The 22062-nt window shown below is 39.4% G+C and overlaps 1 protein-coding gene and 1 long non-coding RNA gene across 5 annotated transcripts in view; one reads left to right on the plus strand and one right to left on the minus strand.

The window, feature by feature from the left end:
• The window catches only part of ATP7A (ATPase copper transporting alpha), a 29793-nt gene extending 12887 nt beyond the window's left edge, over positions 1-16906 (plus strand). For both annotated transcript variants that reach the window (XM_021405664.1, XM_021405665.1), the window contains exons 5-23: positions 1803-2003; positions 3045-3208; positions 3762-3923; positions 4508-4584; positions 4762-4987; positions 5438-5671; positions 6085-6176; positions 6549-6676; positions 6844-6998; positions 7319-7453; positions 8324-8518; positions 8702-8884; positions 9197-9410; positions 10090-10236; positions 10692-10834; positions 11162-11365; positions 11924-12041; positions 12580-12682; positions 13516-16906. In XM_021405664.1, coding sequence (XP_021261339.1) covers positions 1803-2003; positions 3045-3208; positions 3762-3923; positions 4508-4584; positions 4762-4987; positions 5438-5671; positions 6085-6176; positions 6549-6676; positions 6844-6998; positions 7319-7453; positions 8324-8518; positions 8702-8884; positions 9197-9410; positions 10090-10236; positions 10692-10834; positions 11162-11365; positions 11924-12041; positions 12580-12682; positions 13516-13792 — 3158 coding nt within the window. In that variant the 3' untranslated portion in view covers positions 13793-16906. The remainder of the gene's footprint in view (positions 1-1802; positions 2004-3044; positions 3209-3761; positions 3924-4507; positions 4585-4761; positions 4988-5437; positions 5672-6084; positions 6177-6548; positions 6677-6843; positions 6999-7318; positions 7454-8323; positions 8519-8701; positions 8885-9196; positions 9411-10089; positions 10237-10691; positions 10835-11161; positions 11366-11923; positions 12042-12579; positions 12683-13515) is intronic.
• On the minus strand, positions 359-22060 carry LOC110402989. Of its 3 annotated transcripts, XR_002441434.1 has the most exons (4): positions 21127-22060; positions 15596-15717; positions 9408-9539; positions 359-2235 (listed from the first exon to the last, which is right to left on the minus strand). It is a non-coding gene; the product is annotated as an uncharacterized LOC110402989 (long non-coding RNA). The 3 variants fall into 3 exon arrangements; XR_002441435.1 differs by lacking the exon at positions 9408-9539; XR_002441436.1 differs by lacking the exon at positions 9408-9539 and having other exon boundaries at positions 359-2323.

The following is a 22062-nucleotide window of genomic DNA, read 5'->3' on the forward strand; positions in this document are numbered from 1 at the left end:
ATCTGGAGATATAAATATGAGTATTGATATTCAAATGGTGTCCCAATTTGCTGCTGTCTGATATTTATGGAATGAATGTGGAAGGTAAAAGGAGCTTTGCTAGCTGCTAAGAAGAGTAGATTGCTGGGCTGAAGTTTCTTTAGCAGCAACTTATTAGAGAAAACTTGCGTGGAGTAACTGAAGGGCTGTGTAACCTGACTTTGACATGACTGAGGAGTGACAAAAACCTGATCAGTGTGGATATCAATGAAGAAATAAAATGTTGCTTGTCATTATGTCTGGTACACTAAAAATAATTGTGCAGTGGGAACAGATAGCTAGGTAGCAAAATCCAGAAGATTTACAGAGATAATCCAGATGAGTATTAATGGGAAGAGTCTTCTTGAGGAACAGCGAAGCTCCATTTTTTTAATTCACTAAGATTACATTTTAAGAAATACAGCGAGATATTTTATATCAATAACCAAAGAAGTAAAGTCAAGTACTCACATTTAATTCCTTTTATATTGCTCCTGCGTAAATATGGCTTCGGAATTGATACAAGAAGCAGCTGTCTGTGGCTTGAGAGTCCTTCTCTAAGGCCAAAAACACTGAATTTCTGTACAAAACGTGCGTGCACCTTGTGCCTCAGGTAAAATCAATAAAATTACATGCAAAGCTAAGGTTGCAAAGCAGATGTTTAGCCTGCAGCCTATCAAAGAGGATAAAGGATGTACCACAAGATGGATGAATAAGGAAAAAGCAAAAGAAAAATTGTAACAAAACCATCATAAAGTTCCAGTGGTCTAAACATCATCTGAGTTGGAAAAAACCTTCACAATCTTCAAGTCCAACCAGCAACCCGACCTGCAGATTTCCGTCACTAGACCGTGTCCCTTAGTGCCACGTCTGCGTGTCTCTTAGATTCCTCTGGGAATGGGGGACATTCCTGGGCAGCCCATTGCAATGCCTTAAACATGTCACATCCTGAATGAAAATTCTGTCAGGTGTGCTAAAACACTTACCTAACCAAAGCTTAGTTAAACTTCTGCATTACTTAGGCACTACCTACTATCACCTGTTATAAAAATAAGTGAACCTAAAAACGAGTTTATTTAGCATTTTAAATTTTGTCCTTTGTGAATGCAGGATTTTAAACACAGGCAGCTGTCATAAAGTCGCACAGCGAATATGATACCATGATTTGAATGTTAACTGGTGTTCACTGTCCTATGGGCCTAAATACAGTTTCTTGACACTTTATTGGACGGAGAAATGTTGTTTGGACAAGACAGTTAGATATGGCCATGACTTTTTTTTATAGAAAAGATTAATCAAGATTGGGGTTTTTTTTATGGCTCAAGAATTGTGAAAATATATCTGATGCAGTAATTCAGATTTGGCATGCTTCCATGATCTGTGAATTTTTTTTTTTACTTATATAGTTTTATCCATGGTAATACCATACATCAATTACCAACTCCATCAAAGCAACTGATACTGACATTGCAGACTCTTTATTTTTAGAATAGTCAAAGTTTTATTCTCTGGCATGAGGATAGGAAAAAAAGTTCACCCATTTTTGGTTGGTACCACTTCAAGAGTACAAATCAACGCTATGTTTATAACACAACACTCTAAACTTAGCCTAAATTTAATCATTTTCCGTTTCTGCCCTGGCTTGGTTTAGAGTTACTCTGCTGCTGGTGCAGAACAGACTTTTTTGTCTGAAAATTTACATGTATTAATGCCTTACATAGTACCAGGTCATAGTTAATTGCAATGTCTATTTGTAATGACATGAATTTCAATCTCTTCTTCAGAAAAGACAGATCTCCCTGTGGGAATAACTCAACCCACACCCAAAGAGCAGCTGGAGTCTGCTGAGCCTACCTCCAAGATGTTACAGAAATTTGTTGCTAAACAAGAGTCCAAGACCTTGTCAAAGTGCTATGTCCAAGTCACAGGAATGACGTGTGCTTCATGCGTAGCCAACATTGAGAGAAATTTAAGAAGAGAAGATGGTCAGTATAATCTGTTACATTTTTAAGCGTTTCTTTTCGGGAACACATTTAGCTTTTGTTCTGTGTTTTTAATGGATGGGTTGTCAAGAGAAGTACCATTGCTGGTTTATTTCATAAGAGCGAACATAGTCTACTTGCAGTTGGTTCTTCGGGTGAGAAGAGAATGTAATTCTTGGTTCTTTATCGGCATGCTGGCTGGAGATGCCCTTGCAGAAGTAGGAGCTGGGTTACTCTAAAGAGAATATATAGACATCAAATACGGATCCTCTTGAAACTGAACCAAATCTCTTGTATTGGTATGACTTGCCCAGATCTGCAGACTAAAAGCAGAAGCATTCGTGGCTGTATTAGAAATGAAACTATTAGAGAATGGCAGTATTAGTATGGATTAAAGAGAGGTAAGCAAATTTTAGCTTTGCAAGTCAGGACAATGATGACTGTCTTTCTGTCAGAGTGTATATTTGCAGGAACAAATAGTTGCGTAAGTATAACGAGGAGACATTATTATAGACTGCATTTAATTATTGTAATGGAGATGGATATATTCCAGGTTAACCTGGAATATTGTTTTTCCATTCTAAAAGCTTTTTGCACTTTCCTTTTAACTTAGTACAGTAGGATTGCACATTGTTAGATCTATGCTTTCTGAAACACTTTGATTCAAATTCTCTTTTGAGCAAAGGGATTTTTGAAATGCTGTAATTAGATCAGAAAAATAGGCTGAAGTGTATTTTAGAATTTTTTTCATAAGTGGGTCATCTTTTCATATAGAGTAAATTGATTATTTGTAATTAGACAGTTAGTAAACATGAGCTGCATGTTTTTCAGTTGGAGTAGTACTTTCATCCTTCACATCTGTACTCCCAAGCTTTCCGTGCACTGTTGATGTATCTTGCAGAGACACTTATGTTTTCATTTGTATGTTTGTAAAATATGATAGATTTCCCAATTTTATCGAATTGCTATTGTGCTGTTACATTATCGTAAACACAGAGGTCTTTCTTAAACATCAACTGCTATTTTCAAATCCGTCTTTTCTAGGAATACATTCAATACTTGTTGCCCTAATGGCAGGAAAGGCAGAAGTGAGGTATAATCCTGCTGTCATACACCCTTCAGCTATTGCAGAGCTCATACGGGAACTGGGATTTGGAGCTACCGTGCTGGAAAACAGTGGTGAAGGAGATGGAATTCTGGATCTTGTTGTAAGCTATTAATTAAAAACAACTAGCCTTGTCTTTATTATTGTTATCTATTGAACATGATTGCGTAAGCATTTACTTCTTAACATTTTAACAATATAATAGAGCTTAATGTCAAAAAAAATAAAACCCAAACCGTAGGAGTACATTAGGTATGTATCACAAATTGTATCTTGATTTTAAGATTGTTCTTCAGACTGTGTTGGCTCAAACCACTGCACTGAAGTCAAAGAGAAATCCCCCTATATTGTGGTGAGGTTATTCCTTATATTGCAGGAGTTGTTTATTAATTTGTAGCTGAGTCTCGCCTAGAGTTCCCAGCCATGGGCATGAAGAGACAGCAGAGGTTCAGCCGAGCTTAATAACTAAACCTCTGTGCCATGTTTCCTCTGTAGTGCTCTCATCCTTCATAAGTGATCCTCCAGTCTTACTGCTTCAGACCCCAGACAGAAGCAATAAGTACATCAGGACAGTTAGAAGCGTGTTTTCTTTTCCCAGTTCCTAAAGATGCATTGACTTTTTGTTTTGATGACTAAAGGAAACCTTTATTTTACAGGTGAGAGGAATGACATCTGCTGCTTGTGTGCACAAAATAGAATCCACCCTCATGAAGACTAATGGTGTTTTATACTGCTCAGTAGCTCTTGCAACCAACAAAGCACACATTAAATATGATCCTGAGATTATAGGTCCTCGAGATATTATACAAGTGATACAGGTTAGTTTTGTGAAGGCACCAAGTCTGATAAAATAACTGGTGTCCTTTGAATAGTTTCATACTCCACAACAGAAGGGAAAGCTATCAAAGGGAAATGTTTCTGGTCCGCCATCGCCTTGCGCTCAGTGCAGACTTATGCAGATAATGTGAGTGTTCTGGCTTAGAAACAGTGCTGCATTAGGACCTTGTCCAAGTGTTTAATGAGAGAGATTAGGAAAGCCAGGCTATGGTAAATTTGAAGATAACAACCTGCAGTTTTGCAGAAGAGTAGCAGAAGAGAGATTAAATAAGTTACTTGACGTTGTCCCTCATTTTCTGTACTTCAGGAATAATCATTTTTGGGAAGCCACATTTTAGACTTGCATTTTAATGTGTTAGAAAAGGTGATTTCTACCTCAGACTGTAACTTCTTAAGTTAACTTCTGTAGAGATAAAAGCAATCATCTCTGAAAATGTTAATGAAACAAATCAAATGCAGGCTGGCACTATCAGTAATATGTCCGTAAGTTTTTTAAGAGTGCAAACAGTCTTTAAAAATTCACTGTTCTCTTTTATTTATTGTATTTTATTTTTTTCCTCCTTAGGATTTAGATTTCACAACTGCTTTAGTGAAAAAAGATAGATCTGCTGGTCATCTAGATCACAGACAGGAAATAAGGCAGTAAGTATTCCTGAATATGTTTAGATTATCTATAAATATATTTGATTACTTTTTTTGGTCTATTTTCTCTTTTAGTAAAGTTTATGAAATGTTGTTAGTTTGTGAGGACTTGCTAGCTAAAATGTTATTCAGCACTTGACAGCAAAGCAAATGTATTTATTTATTTTTAAATCTAAGGTGGAGAAGGTCTTTTTTTGTGAGTCTGGCTTTCTGTGTTCCTGTCATGGCAATGATGATTTACATGATGGTTGTGGACAGTCAGCTCTCAGATGCTCACAAACATCGCAACATGAGCAATGAGGAAATGGAGGCCATTCACTCCTCTATGTTCTTGGAACGCCAGCTCCTGCCAGGATTGTCTGTTATGAATTTTCTGTCATTCTTACTCTGTGTCCCTGTACAGGTAAGTGGCAGTATGGCAACTCTCAGTTTGGCGGGGTTAGACATTTGAGATGAAAAACAAGGAAGAAATTTAAATTTGATGAGTGACTGTTGTTATGTTAGTGCAAAATACTTTTGAGTGCCACCACTGCTGCTAACATAAACAGTGCTGGGGACTGTTAAGGACTGAGCAATCAGTGTGTGGGTGCTATGCAGTCTGACAGCATCTGAGGCAGCTTGTCTAGCTCTAGCTAGTGGGCAGGGGAAGGAGCTGGTAGGGCTGCATGGAGGTGAGGTGATCTGAGAATAGTGAGGAGAAGATCTGGCTCTTGAGCAGAGATAGGACTTTGTTCAGTATGTGATGGAGAAGACAAATGACAAAAAAAAAAAAAGCTGCTTCTCTCAGAAAAATAGTGCTGCTGTGTGTTACAAATGCATGTACAGGGTATAACCGGTGCCATTACCGTTACAGATATTTGGAGGCTGGCACTTCTATATACAGGCCTACAAAGCACTGAAGCACAGAACTGCAAACATGGATGTGCTCATTGTTCTGGCAACCTCCATTGCATTCGTCTACTCATTTGTTATTCTTCTAGTTGCAATGGCTGAGAAAGCAAAAGTAAACCCTGTGACTTTCTTTGACACACCTCCCATGCTGCTGGCCTTCATCTCGTTGGGCCGGTGGCTAGAGCACGTTGCAAAGGTAAGGAAAATAAAAGTATTTGTGCTGGGCAAAAAGGAGTGTAGCACAGCAGTTGTATTTCAGACAGCTGAAGTTTCAAGCTGCCTACAATGCATGATAAACATTTGTTCTTTACACCACTGAATGAAAAGCATCATATCTACAAGCTGTAAGACACTGAATATCATTTCAGAACTGTGCATAACTTAAAAAAAAAAAAAAAAAAGATGCAAAAGCTTTGTTGGATTCCTTTAACCTTTTTTGTTACAAAACTATCTTCAGTAACTGAACTAATAAAAATATGAAATAATATAAATCTATGTTCAGAAAGTATTTTCTTAACAGAGTAAATTGCAGCATATAAAGTTGTCATTTACCCTACAGTTTTTTTTTGCGGTATCATAGTCAGAAAAATATGAAAATTATTATTCTAGGGTAAAACATCAGAAGCACTGGCAAGACTAATTTCATTACAAGCTACTGAAGCAACTATTGTTACCTTGGGCCCTGATAACATTCTCTTAAGGTATCTTTGTCATTTGCATTTTCTGTTGTTCCATTTTTGTTGATAATATAGTAAATTCACAAATGTTATCATTCTGTAGAACTATGAAGAAAATAAGTTCAGATTTGCTGGTAGATCTATATGCTGTAAATGTTAAAATGCAGAAAAGTAAACGCTACCCCAATTTGTTTTATTGCAATCTCACTAATTTTTGCTACAATAAGAAAATAAGTGGGTTTTCTCAACTGGAAAGTAAATTAAAATATGATAGGCTTAGTGTTCTATAGAACAGCCTTTGAAGTTAACGGTGTCAACCAGTGGAATTATGCTTTGTGTATATTGCTTTTGCCTGGGTAGCTTCGGTTAACAATCTCTTGTTTAAAAACTCTCCAGTGAAGAGCAAGTTGATGTTGAACTGGTTCAGCGAGGTGACATTGTCAAAGTGGTGCCAGGAGGCAAATTCCCAGTGGATGGTCGTGTTATTGAAGGACACTCTATGGTGGACGAATCTCTTATCACAGGTGAGCATCTACTTTGTTTGCAAGTATGAACATGTTTTTGTTTTCTTTTAAATGAATCTGAAGGAGAAAAGTGGAAACTTTTTTTTTAACATAAGAGTTGGTAGTTATTATCAGAAATAACATTGCTGAAAAAGCTCCATCAGTATCTGTTGTTGACTCTTCCTTAGGTGAAGCGATGCCTGTGACTAAAAAGCCTGGCAACACAGTTATTGCGGGTTCTATTAATCAGAATGGATCGCTACTGATTTCAGCAACCCATGTCGGAGCTGACACAACTCTTTCACAGATTGTTAAACTTGTGGAGGAGGCCCAGACTTCAAAGGTAGAGTAGTACCAACCTAAGCATTTGGGTTTTGTCTTACTTGGGCATCAGTGCACCAAATGCATTTTGCATTTGTAAAATGGTTAAGGTTGTTTAGATTTGAATTGCGTGAATTTTGTTTTTGTTTTTTTACTGAATGAGAACTTTGATATGATTCACTGTTTCAAATCTCATCATCTTACAGAGTAAATATGTAATTACAAAGCATGGTTTGCCAAATGTGCTGAGAACAGAAGCTATGATTATATTTATGTCTGAAGGCATAGAAGACAAAAAGCATGGTGCTGATAGAGCTGACACTTGTTTCTTTTTCTTCCTAGGCTCCTATACAGCAATTTGCAGACAAAATTAGTGGCTACTTTGTTCCATTTATTGTGGTTGTCTCTGTGGTTACCCTCTTTGCCTGGATTATAATTGGATTTGTGGATTTCGAAATAGTAGAAAAATATTTTCTGGTAAGTTAGTCTCCTTAAATGACTTCTGAAATATTTCAAATACAATAAGCCTACAAATCTGTTACGGTGCAGCAGTCCCCTTTTTAGATTATTCTTGCAGGCAGTTGTGGGGTGAGGTTGCATGAAATTAAAGTATTTTCATCTCGATAATTTATATCTATTTTGCACTTTAACCTCCCTCTGACATTTTTACATACAGAATCTTCAGTAATTAACTCTTGAAAGTTAGTTTTTAAAAACTAAACAGAAAAGCTAAATTGGGAAATTTCAAGGTTGAGTATTTCCATTCCTCCTTTGGGTTGGGGGGGGGGCGGGCGGAAATCCTTTGTATTACAGGCTCCAATTCTGCCTCTAGTTTTCTTGGCATAGCTATGTGTAAATTCACCTTTGAAATCAGTGGAATTCACATTCCACATGAATGCCAGAGGAAGATCAGAATCCCGATTTGTACATTGGGGTTGTTCAGCTCTCAGGTTTTTTTTATGGATTAGTATTTCCAGTTAGGATGTATTAGTTGCAGGAGAATTATCTTCATATCTTTGTTATGGCATAAACTGCTGATGAAGTATGTTTTATCCAAGTTCCAAAGAGCTATCATAGAGTGTGGTCCCTTATTTAAGAAAATATCTTATCAATAAAACAAGTCATGGGTACATGCTGTATGTAATGCAATTTAGGTACTAGTCATGAATTTAGTAATTAATCTTAGCTATGGCCTAATTTTTCCTGTACTTTCGATTTTAATATTTCATTTTGCGTGGTTGCAATTTTTACTTCTCTTTTATTTTTACATCAAGGGCGATGTGTAGTCGAATACACTGTTTTCATTGCTGAATTTCTTTTGTAAATAAAACGAATTTCTGTCACTAGGGTTACAATAAGAGCATTTCTGCAGCTGAAGTGATAATCCGCTTTGCTTTCCAAGCCTCCATCACAGTCTTGTGTATTGCATGCCCCTGTTCCCTGGGATTAGCAACCCCAACGGCTGTGATGGTTGGTACTGGAGTAGGAGCTCAGAATGGCATACTGATCAAAGGAGGAGAACCGTTAGAGATGGCACATAAGGTAAGAAATGTAGGTTAGTTGTACACAAATTAAAGGCTGGGAGCAGTAGCATTTTGCTGGTTCCTGCCTGAGCAGATTACTACACCTTTGTAAGAAGCATATTGGAAAGTTTGATTAAAAGTGAGGCATTCCAGACTAGCTATACATTAAAGCACTGAATGATGTCATCTTGTTTTGCTGCAGGTAAATGTGGTTGTATTTGACAAAACGGGTACAATTACTCATGGGACTCCAGAAGTGATGCGTGTGAAATACCTGGTGGAGAGTAATCGACTGCCACATAATAAAATGCTGGCAATTGTGGGAACTGCAGAGAGTAACAGCGAACATCCTCTCGGAGCAGCAATAACAAAATACTGCAAAAAGGTAAAATGTATAAGCAAAGTTGTTTGTATTACAGATAAACCTCTCCTGCGTTAACTAATGTATGAATACTATTGAGTCAGTTAGAAAATAATTGATGTATTCAAATGGAATGCTGATAATTGTGAGGCCACATAAATCCCTTGATCATATATTAGATCCACTGGATACTCAGATTTACATTTTGATTATAGATTCAATGTTTCTCTGCTCCTGATAGAGTTGCTTAGATTACACTTTAACTTGTGAATTTTCTAAATGTCGCATGCTTCTATATATTTAAATTTATTTGTTTGCTTTTTTTTTTTTTTTTAGGAACTGGGTTCAGAAACCCTTGGGACATGTACAGATTTTCAGGTAGTTCCAGGCTGCGGCATTAGCTGTAAAGTCACCAACATAGAACCATTGCTCTACAGGAAGAATAAAATGGTTGAAGAAAACAATATTAAAAATGTGACGCTTGTAAAAGTTGAGGAGCATGTGGAGGAATCAGTGCAGCCTGCTCTGATTATTGATGCTGACTTACCAAGTAAGCTGACTCCAATTTATAGATTGAACGTATTGCGAGACGCGCTTTTGGTTTTGAGTCCTAGTCAGGATCCTTAAGAATGGGACCGTTTTCTTTCTGCCCTGAAAAACTGGGCTTGCATCAAGTCACCTATGGAATAGAGTTGGCCATTCCTTTATTTCATGCTCATGCATCACTTGGCATATTTGGATAAAAACATTCTGTTGGTATAACTACAACTGAAATTATTAACTATGGAGCTGGAAACTCATACAGGAGTTGTCTCTTAGCTATCTGTTCTTTGCTTTGCTTCATCCCAAGTTACTATTTGTTAACCAAAATCATGTTTATTTGCACATCTGACTGTTTTCAATTAAGAGCAGTTCATTGTTAGATCTTTCAACTATATTATAACATTAAATTAAAAGCACCGAGAAAGAGATTTTTTTTTTTTTACTTTACTGCCCCATGACCTGTGATTCTTGGTCCACTGAAGTAACTACTGCCCATTTCTGATGAAATGTCAGCAGTGTTCTTGTCATGAGCACCTGAAAAGATGGATTGATAAAAAGAAAAAAGTCTCAATATTGTTTAAATTCTTCATTAATATTTCAGTGCGTACTGAGAGAGCATGGGTAGGGTTAGCTGGAGGGAAGCTTCCTATTTATCTGTATGATGGCAAGAGTTTTTCTTCTTTCAGCTTCAATGACTTCTCAAAAATACTCTGTTCTCATTGGTAACCGGGAATGGATGACTAGAAATGGCCTTCTTCTTAAAAATGATGTTGATAAAGCCATGATTGAGCATGAGAGGAGAGGTCGCACAGCTGTTCTCGTAGCTGTTGATGGTAAGTTCATTGCTGCCTCCTTCATTCAGAGGCTGATTAGTCACCAGTTAAATAGAAACTGAGAAGTAGTAATGACTTAGCAGTTACACCTGAAGTAGACTAATGGGATGAAAATACATGATTAGCTAAAGTTCTGTAACGCTTTCATATGAGAAAGACCTCTTCCTGCCTTTCTTAGTTGATAGGAGGGGTGAATTTAAGGCAAAGACTGTAAAGAGAGCAAAGTGGAAGAAAGGAGGAAAAAAACAATTCTGTTGTTGGACAATCTGTATGTTGTGTGGCCTTAAGCACTGCAGCCCTGATACCTGTTCATGTTCTGCCTTTTATTGTCAATATCAGTGTTTCTGGAATTGGTCTTACTGGAGAAAATGTTACTTCCTCCTCCCCACCCCCTACCCCCCCCCCAAAAAAAAAAAAACAAAAAACCTTACTACAGACTCCTTTGTGTTTTTAAGGAGTGCTGTGTGGCTTGATAGCTATTGCTGATACTGTAAAACCAGAGGCTGAGCTGGCAGTCTACACTTTGAAGAGCATGGGATTAGAAGTTGTTCTAATGACTGGTGACAACAGCAAAACAGCAAGATCTATTGCCTCTCAGGTAAGCAGTTATACGTGTGTTGTAGTTTGAAGCTTGTTACATCCCACTTAAAGGACAGATACTGTCATGCTGATGTTGAATGTGGCTAGCATAGAACTTACAAATGCTAACGTACAACTGAATAAGAAGGGGGACTAAATAATCATTTTTGAATGGGAGTAGTGTCAGCTTTGAAATGAGAGTTATTTTCATATCAGATGGGTTTGGTCTTTGACTCATGAGCATGACACTGGTTTCAGCCTTTATAGTTCAAGCTTCTGCCTCCAATAATGTGTTAGCTAGTAGGAAAGCTATTCTCCTGTTCTCTCTCTCCACCCTTCCCCATAGGTTGGCATCTCTAAAGTGTTTGCAGAGGTTCTTCCCTCTCATAAAGTGGCCAAAGTGAAACAATTACAAGATGAAGGAAAACGGGTGGCCATGGTTGGAGATGGTATCAATGACTCCCCAGCACTTGCTATGGCTAATGTGGGAATTGCTATTGGCACAGGTACTGATGTAGCTATTGAGGCAGCTGATGTGGTTCTCATTAAGGTAAGAAAGAGGAATGTGTGAGTCACTCAAGATATGTCAATTGTGTTGGTGTAGTACCTTCATAAATTAGTACTATTAGATATTGTCTTTGTCTTGCTTGTTAGTAGTGGTACTTGTCCTATGAAGGAACATTTCCTCATTTTCTGGCTACAAATTTGGGGGCAGTTAGAGCTTGGGAGCTGGCAAGGGAACTAAAAAGTGAGGTGACTTTTGGCAATACTAAGTTATTCTTAAGGAACATATCGGAGTATCTCCAATGTTATAGTCACTACTTCCTACATATCAACAATAGCTTGACAGAAATTGAGGTAAGCATCTAGAGCTGTACCATACAGATGGTGCTGTGTATGTTAATTTGAGTTGTGGGGATGTCTGGAATAAAAGCTGGTGCTTACTGTACGAGCTCTATGCAGACACAGTAGATCAGCCTGCAGAAAACTCGGTACATGTCGTCTCTTAACATCCAGTGTGTGGTAGTTAGCTTTAAAATGGGAGCATGGTGACACTGCACATGTATGCTTTTTATCTCTGACATCTCCAAAAAATGTTAACTTCCAGGATGACTTGATGGATGTGGTAGCAAGTATCGATTTATCAAGGAAGACTGTCAAAAGGATCCGGATCAACTTTGTCTTTGCTCTAATTTATAATCTTGTTGGAGTTCCCATAGCTGCTGGTATGTGAATGATTCCCTGTGATAATAGAATTGTGCTTAATCATTAGATGACAGCAATTTACTGTTGTATGGAATAGTATCCATTTTCTTGATTTCTGACTCACAGTAAGGGCAGAGTTCTTTGCCTGCAGAGTGTGCAGTGATGTATTTGCGCGTTGTCCTCTCTCATATTACAGCTATTATGGATGCACTTAGCACATAAAACTGACTTTGAAATAAACTGTTCATTGAATGAGCCTGGTCTTGTGAACAAACATTTTACTGAAGGCTGGCAAGACATGCCTGCTTCTATATTTCATATTATATAAATGACATATTCAAATGTATTCACTTATGGGTTATGCCTGAGATGGAATATAAATATGTGTATTAAATATTTGTCATTTAACACTATACTAAAATTATATTCATTAACATAATTGAAATGGAACTAAAATTAGACAGTCCATGTGGAGTTTTGTGTTTTTACAGAAGACATTGGATTCATACTTGGAGAATGCTGCGTTCCTGCTCTGAACTCATCGTTTTCTTTTTCTAGGTGTATTCTTGCCCATTGGTCTGGTTTTGCAGCCCTGGATGGGCTCTGCAGCCATGGCTGCCTCCTCTGTTTCTGTTGTGCTTTCTTCTTTGCTGCTAAAGATGTGAGTACAAACAACATTGTTATTTGCAGTTGGAATTTGAAGCTCAGACCTTTTTCTCTAGGTGGTAGAAAATGAGTATGGCACTGTGACATGTTGTGAAACTTGATCTTCACAAACTTTTGCAGGTCTGTGGTGGGTTTTCTTCTTGAGAACAGTGGTCAGTCCAGAAGTGTTTCAGACAGTAGTGTTTAAAAATGTAATTTCTATCATGAAGAGAATTGTACAAATCAGAAGTGTTCAAAATTTAAAATTCCTTAGTGCCATTTGTATATTTCTGAGAAACCTTCTTAGCACGTGCTGATTTCTGGAAAGTGAGGCTCCCAAGGCAGTTCAGCTGTACACACCACACCAGCACTGAGGATTGTTGATACATACACCAAACTGCATTTGTGAATGAGCAATTTGTTCTTTGCTTCACAGTTAGGAGCACTGGAGTAGAACTGGTATTCTCTGCAGTTCAGTTCACACACTAGGTTTCAGAGGAAGCAGAGTAGAAGAGCTGGTAAACGCTAGCTGTAGTGTTCCACTCCCAGTAGATAGACTTTGCTGATACATGATTTGCAGATGCTCAGCACCACTAAAGCAGCTCAATACTGAGTGATACGTGTCTGCTTTACTATTTCTGCCTCCTGGCCAAAAAGCACCAAATTAACTTCTGGTCATACAGTAGCTTTGCAAAATCTGATACTTTTATCACTATAGTAAATTGTATTATAAATGTCTCTGGCTTGTGCATGATCACAGCACTTACAAGCTAGCTTCCTTCTGTATTTTAGTGTCTGTTACTTGAACCTGAGACATGGTGGCCTTCTACTCTTTTTTCCTTTCTTTAGGTATCAGAAACCAAGTTCTGAGAAACTTGAGTTCCGGGCCCGAGGCCAAATGAAGCAGAAGAGCCCATCAGAAATCAGTGTCCACATTGGAATAGATGAGACTGGGACAGGCACTCGTAAGCTGAGTTTAATGGATCGAATCATCAACTACAGTAGAGCCTCTATAAATTCTCTCTTTTCTGACAAGCGGTCAGTGAACAGCATAGTTCTTAATGAACCAGATAAGCATTCACTATTGGTGGGAGATTTTGGAGATGATGATGACACAACGTTATGAAAGACTTCCTTCCCCCAAAAGGAAGAAGAAGAAACAAAATGGAAAAAGAACTGAAACAACCTAAAAGCAGCCTAAAAGTTTGTGCAAGCAAAGATTGTTTCTGGACGTCATTACAGATGCTTTTCTGCCTTTCTGGGGTTTAATCTTTATCTATACAGGTATTTCTTCTTCAGTGTAGAAAATAAGTTTATTTCTAGTGACCTTCTAGTGTGCTTTTTTTTAAAAAAGAAAAAAACTAGGCTTAACAAAAAAATGAGGCAGAAGCTTGCAAACAGAGCTGTGTTTACGTGAAGCTTGAAGTACAGCATCTTTTGGCAGGATATCAAAATCCAATTAAGGAAACTAAAGAACCAGAAATGTGTTTCCCACCCTTTTAACGGGTTTCTTTATACATAGTCAAGTTTAATACTGTATTTAAAAAAAAATTGCAAATTACAGTGTTTCTGAAATACCGAGAGTTCTGTGTTTGCAGATAGATGTGCCTTACTTAAAAACTTCTAGGACTGCTCTTGTTTCCATAGCTTGCATTGTACCAGAAATCATTCCTCTTGAATGCCACCATCTCTTTTATAAGCATCTAATTCCAACTTTTCATGCTTCTAGCTTCAAAATGTCTCTGTTGGACAGATGACTGAGAGATTTAGTGTTTGCTTCCTAACATGGTACCCAGGTTTAACACTATACATCCTTGCCCCAGTACAAGGGGCAAGTTCTTGTGTTTGAAGATTAAATGGGTTGGGATGTTGCTCTTTCTCAACTCAACGTCTCTTGCAACAAACATCTGAGTATATGAATGTGATGTGCTGTTGGCTGAAATGCTTAGCTTTTAAAAAGGCAGCAATGTAGCCAGTGCTTACTGCCAAAATCAACTAGCACTCCTTAAACAAACCAGAATAGTTTGGTGTCACACAGACTACCTTTAAAATATTTTTAGTTCAGTCTCTGGGGATATCTAACCTCATCAAAGAATTTATTATTTTTCAGATACTGCACTAACACCAGTTGCCTGTAGAGATAAGTGGGCCAGGAATGGTCCAGAATCCGCTCCACTGATCCAAACCTCTTTAGTTTGGGATGTTCAGATTCAGGCTTTGTGAATTAAGACCAACTTCATTTGTTATGGAACTGAAATCTCAAAATGCAGGTTTTGATCGTTTAATCATGAATTTTAAAAATATTCTCAATGAGAACTAAAGTTGGTGTTCATCACCCAGTAGCTAGCTACCTATTTGGTACTTAGGAAACCTTGTTTTTAAATCCTGTGCTGAGACAGCAATCTAAAACAATTATTAAGTCCAGTAATGGTGAATTAAATCATAAGATACAATTAATGGTGTAAACATGTAATTCCAAATAATGCCACTAGAGATGTAATATCCAATTGAGAATATGACGAATCTCTGTAATGGTCTAATTCTTAACTTAGTCTGATGTGAATGCGTAGATTGTGCGTGTAATAAGTTAAAAGCAGTTTCTACATTTTTTTTTTAAACTACCAGGAAAAATACCAGTGTGTAAAAATGACAGAATTGTGCTGTGGATTATGTTATTAATAGATCAGTATGCTTGTTATATTGCAGTGAGGACAACAAAATTTATTGCTGCCACTAATTTAAGAAACAAAATATTTCTGTTTCAGAATTAGGCTCTTAATATCTCTACATGAGTACAGGTTTTCATTTTCATTAGGTTGTATGTATATGTTGTTAAGAAATTCTGAGATGCGCTACTGCGAAGCCATTCCATGAGATGTTTGTCTCAGTTTTCAGCAACAAAGCAGTTTCTTACAAGGTGGATACTTACCTGAAGGCCAACAGAATGCTATCGAGCAGCTGCTTGTGCTTTAAGGCTGTGTAAACCGTTTCCAAAGATTTCAGTTGTCTTGTTAATCCATGTTCATTCTCAGTGTTGTTCTCAGCAAGATTCTGCAGAGAAACAAGAAATGTTTTGCATGTTATTGTCTGAGTTTTGCTGATACCTGGTCATCTAAATCACACAATGAAGACACAAGGCAAATCCTGATGTTCTTTCAGGTGAGAGTTTCACTGCTGCGGGTGCTGCTGCAGCCCCTGCTGTGGTGCAGATGGTCTGTAAGTGACAGACATCGTGCTCTTACTGCAGGAGATACAGTAGTTACACAGGGTCGTGTTCCTGCTTGGTAGATAAGGCAGCGTGAAGAATTTGTTCCATTCTTTCAAAATATATTTTTAGAGATGGTATGGGCAGAAACCAAACTTCTGAAAGAAGCTTACACAAAGCCATGCCTCTAGCTTGCAGCACTGGTCAGGACTGAGCCTGGAAGTCCCTTTCAATCCAGTTTTCCTCCATAAGAAAGCCTGTCTGTAAATGTCTTTTGAACTTGAATTTAGTACACAGTGCATTTAAGTGTTGCATAGCTGATTAAGGAATTCACAGTCCAGGTCTCTGAGAACAGTTTGTCCAGTCCTGCTTCTCAGTCGCCTAATGTGTAATACTGACTTGCAGAAAGCTTGTCTTGTGATTGATTAAAATATCTCGTAAGGTGCTTTACAGTGAAGAACCAAAATATTTTTCAGGTGAATGTACAGTGCAAGTGAAATAATGTGGGAGATAAACGTTTTCTTAAATGTAAATGTTTTAATGTGCAAGTCCCTTGCTCCTCTTGTAGACTGTTTCAATTCAAGAATTTAAAATATCTTTTGGAAACATAGTTACAGATGGAATTATGTATTACTCGTTTGTTTTGTTTTCTATAGCTATTTATAAAACCTGTTTTATTTAAATATATATATATACTTAAGGCTTTAAACATCACTCCGAATCTTGCCGATAAACTTTTAGAAGTGTAGACACTTGAAATTTCAAATGAAAAAGAATGTGAAGCTGGCAGAACACAGTGAAAGCAGGCAATTTTATTTATTACAGATGTTGCTTAAAACAAGTTCCATCCTAATGCTTTAAACTTGAATGGAGAAAAGAATGCTATTACGGAATGTTAATTCAGTGCTGTTACATTTCTTTATATGGAGAAAAATGCAGTTTCATAATTTCTATTCTTTTAAGACTGTGCCTCCATCATTACAATGAAAATTATAAACTATATAATAAAAATGTAATTTCCAGCAACTTCTTTAATCATGTTCTGTGATCTCCTTTAAATACTTTGTGTGTTGACTTCATAGATTCTGCAGCTAGCTGTTGAAAATTTCTTCCCATCCCTTCCTCCACGCTGCTAAATTAAAGGGCAACACGTGGCATCTCTGGGACATGGTGATGTTGGATTTGCCCTGCAGCAGGTTGGAATGTGTGTGTACAGGATGATTTTGAAGGCCTTTCATGTTGCATGCATTTCATCTTCACCAAATAAGAGCTCACTGTGAAACTGGAGAGGTGAAGTGGTATGGTTTTTTTCCCTGATTTGGCTGAAAGGTGAGTATTAGGGTTTTCTTATGTATGTTTCCAACACTACTCAACTGCATGACCTTCAGCAGCATGCCCAGCCTACTTGAAAGAGTGTGTTAGTGAAAGGTGGGAAATTGGGGAATAACCCTTACATAAAGAGCATCACATTATTACAGAAGCAGAGTAGTTGGGATTTGAAGACTGCTGGAGATCGTGAATGGAGCTCAAGAAATGCAAATCTCTCAAAGCAGGTGTTGGCAACAGCAGGTTGCCCAGGACTGAGTCGTGTCAAATCTTTTAGTTTCTCCACTGCTGCTCAGAGCAGGGGAAGAAAAAAAAGTTTTCCTATGTTGAGATGAAGCAGGAATTCCTGTGTTTCAGTTTGTGCCTTTCGCTCAGCACTACTGCCAAGAGTCTGGCTGAAGTGCGGTCATTTACGCAATCGCTCCATGTCCCAAAGAAAAGTGCCAGGCATGAACCTATGAGAAAAGTTCAGTGCGAGTACTCCTGTCTTTCTGTGGTGGAGGTGGCCAGGCTAGATGGTTTGTCTGGGTTCCAGGAAATCCAGCAGGATCACTCCTTTCCTATCTGCTGTGTCACCACTGCTGAAACGCACCACCCCCCTCACTGCTCACACCCACTGTTTGGTCTCCAAAACCATTCTGCAAGTGCTGATGAATGTCAGTAGGTGCCATTTTTTTTTCCCTATGGAGGAATTCACTTTCACCCCTTTGCTTCATCAGCCCTTCCATGTCAGACTGCCCCTCTGCTGCCATCTGTCACATGGCAACAAAATATAACAGGATGCTGGTGGGTGGGTTGCCGCTCTTCTGCTGTACCACCACCATCTGCCTCTGACATTGTGGGCCGACAGAATAAAACGGGAGCCATTACTTTCAGAGCAACCCTTGTTTGTTGTTTTTTTTTTAATCCTCACCTAAGTGCTTTTATTTTAGTATAGCTTTTAGTATAGCTAAGGTTTAAGTGCGTTCTTCCCTGTTTTTTTTTCCAGTAACATTTTTAGAAAATGTCCCTGCAGAGCAGTCTGAGAGCCCTTTGAGGCAAAATTCAGCATCTGTCTGGATACCAGAGCTGTGCTTCTGTCAGTGTAATTTTTTTCCTCCCAGTTGACTGGATAACTGTAGTAGCTATGAATTTGTATCATGTCTACTAGATCACAAGTGAAAACTCCTGAAGAGGGTAAGGCTTTTGTGTCCTATTAAACACATTACTAAAATGAATTGCTTAAGGAGAGCCTGAGAGCTGTGTGCATACACATCCAGATGCAAGGAAAGAGAGAGGACTTGTGTAGAGCAGGTTTCTGCTCAGAGCAGTAGTTGGCTGACACTTCCCAGAAATGGAAGAACGTTCCTTGCTGTAAAATGCTTCAGTTCAAAACAGGTACATCCTGCTGTGCCACTGAACTCAATAGACATCTCTGGGGAATGGAGAACAGGCTGCAAGCAATTGTGTCTTTGTCAGAGAGGCCTTGTCTGCCAGAGCAGCAGAGCACTCCCCATTGCCAGTTTCACAGGATAAACGCAGTGAAGAAGGAAATCAGTGCTACCTTCTTTCTCCTCTGTTGTACTCGGTGCTTCCACAGCCAGCTTTGTGAACTTTGGTTTGTGCTCCAAGCAATTGTTCTCATCGAGGAGGCAAGAGAAACTGAGGCGAAAAGGACCAGATTCTTTCAGTGCTCAGCAGTTTGTGAGCTATGTGAATTACAAATTAACAAAGCAGACCGCACGTCACAAAGTTTAAAAGAAGAGCAATTAAAGAAATATATTAAAACACAGTAAAGCAAAGCGGAAAACAAAGTGTAAAGGATTAGGCAAAGAACATAGAGGGAGCACCTGGCAAAGTTTGGGGAGGAATTTTCACAATGAGAGGCAGGAAAACCTTTTCGTTGGTCCTTGCTGGAACAGGGAAACCCTGGGGAAGTATTGGCACATCGTTACCGCAGCCCAGCTCTCGCGCACCTTCCCCCAGGGGGCTCTGTTTCTTAAAAAGTCTGGAAACGGCATCTGCTTCATCGAAAGCCTGGCCGTGCCGGGAGCCAGGCTGCTGGGAGCGCGGCCTGGGCTGCGGAATACGGAACTGGACAGCAACTTTTTACTCTGTTTGCTGCCCAAGCGATGACAATTCTACTGGGGGCAATAACTGGGGATGTCTCTTTTTATTATTTCTTGACTGTTAAGTTAAACTGATTTGTTATCCCTTTTTTGATTTAGTTAGGCAGCAGTCAATATCAAGAGCAAAACACAGCAGGTGGTTGAATTAAAATAGATAAAGATGCAGTTCAGAGCCCTTCCTGAACATCTTCCATTTCAAGGAGAAAGATAAAAAAGACCCTCATAGCTTTCTTACAAAATTACTGTCTTATGAATTCTGCTGAAACGTGTTTAAGTAGAAACTTAAACTACAGCCGGTAGTTATAAAAACAGGACGTCTGCATCATGTGACACAGATAAAGATGCAGATAACTGGCCTGCAAGCCACGGCACTTCTGTTTAGTTCATTTAAATACGAAGGCCGGTGTACTAAAGCCCACAGTCTGTCTAAACTTGCCACAATCTCATTCCTTTTGGTGAAACAAAGCAGGCAGGATCAGGCAGAGGATGGTTGTGTCAGTCAAAAGTACAACTTCCGTTTCATGTTCCCAGAAATGACTTCCTAGGTGGTCACACCAGATCCTCTTTTCCTTTTTTTTTTTTTGTTCAATTTACCTATCCTTTGCCCTCCTGAGTTTGTTGTATTGGTTACTTTAAAAGTACTGTTTTTGAACTGTTTGCATGGGCTTTTTTCTTTAAATATTTGCAGTATATTCTAGATATTTCACAACAGGCAGGAAGGACAGAAAGGTGACTCAAAAGTGGAAATGAGCTTTGAGTCTTGAACACGCATCTGTAATGCTTCTCCTTTCTTTGATTTCTTTCTAACACACATACTCTCAGCCATATCCCATTTGAAATTATACTCTTCCTCCCCGAAGTTCTTATCTGACTTCCTCCCTCTTCTCCCTCCTACCTTCTTCCTAACAAATGGAGAAAGAAACAAGCAAACATAAAACCCGAGTCCACCTTATAAATTATGGCTGTGGTGATGCCAGAAACAATAGATAGACCCTTATACCTCACTAAGCTCCTAATTTCAGATTATTAAAGACATTACCGAGTACTGGCCTATTACATGTATATATTTGTAGTGGAGTTAGTCCTACTGAGTAGCATGTTCTTGGTTGTTTTCTATCATTCCTGTCCTTGTAGGACATTGCACTGGAAGTGCATAGGCCGTACTCCACAAATTCCGGTATCTCACTTTTATGTTGGAAATAGTTTTGAGGTATTCTATTTGATTCTTTCCAAATTCAGTCAAAATGACTTGTGTAGTCCTTCATTCCTGACCACCTTCTGCTAACTGAGGGCTAGCAAGTGTCTCACTGTCCCCTCTCCTCGAGCAGCTTTGCTATAAAACCGCCTTGCATCTTGTATTACTGCGGGTGCTCGGGTTACTGTGTGCAAGCCATGCACTATGACATTTCTCCTTCATGCTTTTTTACCGCTAAGAGATGGCACACAAGCTTTTCAAAAGAAGGCCTTGTAATACTCAGTGAACCCATTTACTGGGGAAAGCAAATCTGGCCTCTGGGAAAGCTTTAGAATTTGATTCTTGGGTCACAGTGAGCACCATTTTAGCAGCAGTAGTGCTGGACTGCCCAACCTACCAGCAGGGCAGTCCGGTCTCTGGTTTACAAGAACCCTGCTGACTATTGGAAGTTTAGAGCGGGTTTACTAATTTGAACTTGCAGGAAGGACCCTTGTATCCACTCTAGATCTACTTTGCAGTGAATACTGAGACCATTATCTGGCCTATTTTTGGCCAGACCACAGTTTAAAGTTATAGATAATGCCATTGGGATTGCCAAATAACTTGGTTGAACTGATGTTTCTGACCTGCCTTGAGGCCTGTCCAGCCTTCTCGGAGCCTTCAGACAACTCTCACAGGAGCTCTCTCCAGTGCAGGTGCAGACAGGATGTTTCAGTCCACGCGTGAGGAAATGCATTCGTTTTACTCTCTGCGTATCTTCATGTTTTGTTTCTTGTAAGTGCACACTTTTTTTTGGTTTGTTTTCTCTGGCCTTCACTGTTCTGTAGTTCATCCAAGCATAGCTCTGCCGTCACCAAAGAGCAGAGCAGCACAGATCAAGCGTTTGACTTGCTATCAGAATTTCCTCAGAAGTGTCTATTGAGTGAGAACAGCAACACATCAACCCTCCAGCAAACGTTAGCCCTAGCCCTCCTAGAGGTAAAAGCCCTCAGACCATGACCTTTCTCGCACAACGTGCAGTCCGTTACGGTGCATTATTGACTATCCAAGCACGTGAGGCTAGAAATTTTTCTCCCAAACCATACTTCTGAAAAGTGCATCCCTTTACAAGGCTGTTTTCCACAGTTATCTGGTAAATGAAGAATCCGTGTGGGCCATGTAAAAGCATGCTGTTAGTTCTGCTCTTGGTCCCTCAGGCCCAGCTGAGTGCTGCGGGTCGGTGCTGCGGGTCGGTGCCGCGGTGCGGCCGCGCGCAGATGGGCGCCCACGCTGCAGCAGCTCTGCAGCCCTCCCGCGGGCACGTCTTCGCCCCTTCTGTACAACTGGCGTAAAATATCACCTGGAAGCATTCATTTGGATGAGATTGGAAATGTAGAGGGGATTCATTTCAGCGCAGAGTCCTGAGGCCCACGATGACGCGCTGTATGCCCCCACCGCCCGAGGGCAGCGGGCCCAGCGCCTCAGGCCGCTCCTCACCCCGCGCCGCCCTCACGCGGCGGCGGCTCCGTGCGGGACGTGACCAGGCCTCCGCCGCAGCGCGGCCTCTCGCGGGGGCGGGGGGA

This window comes from Numida meleagris, chromosome 8, assembly GCF_002078875.1.
Source record: "Numida meleagris isolate 19003 breed g44 Domestic line chromosome 8, NumMel1.0, whole genome shotgun sequence".
Taxonomy (NCBI): domain Eukaryota; kingdom Metazoa; phylum Chordata; class Aves; order Galliformes; family Numididae; genus Numida; species Numida meleagris.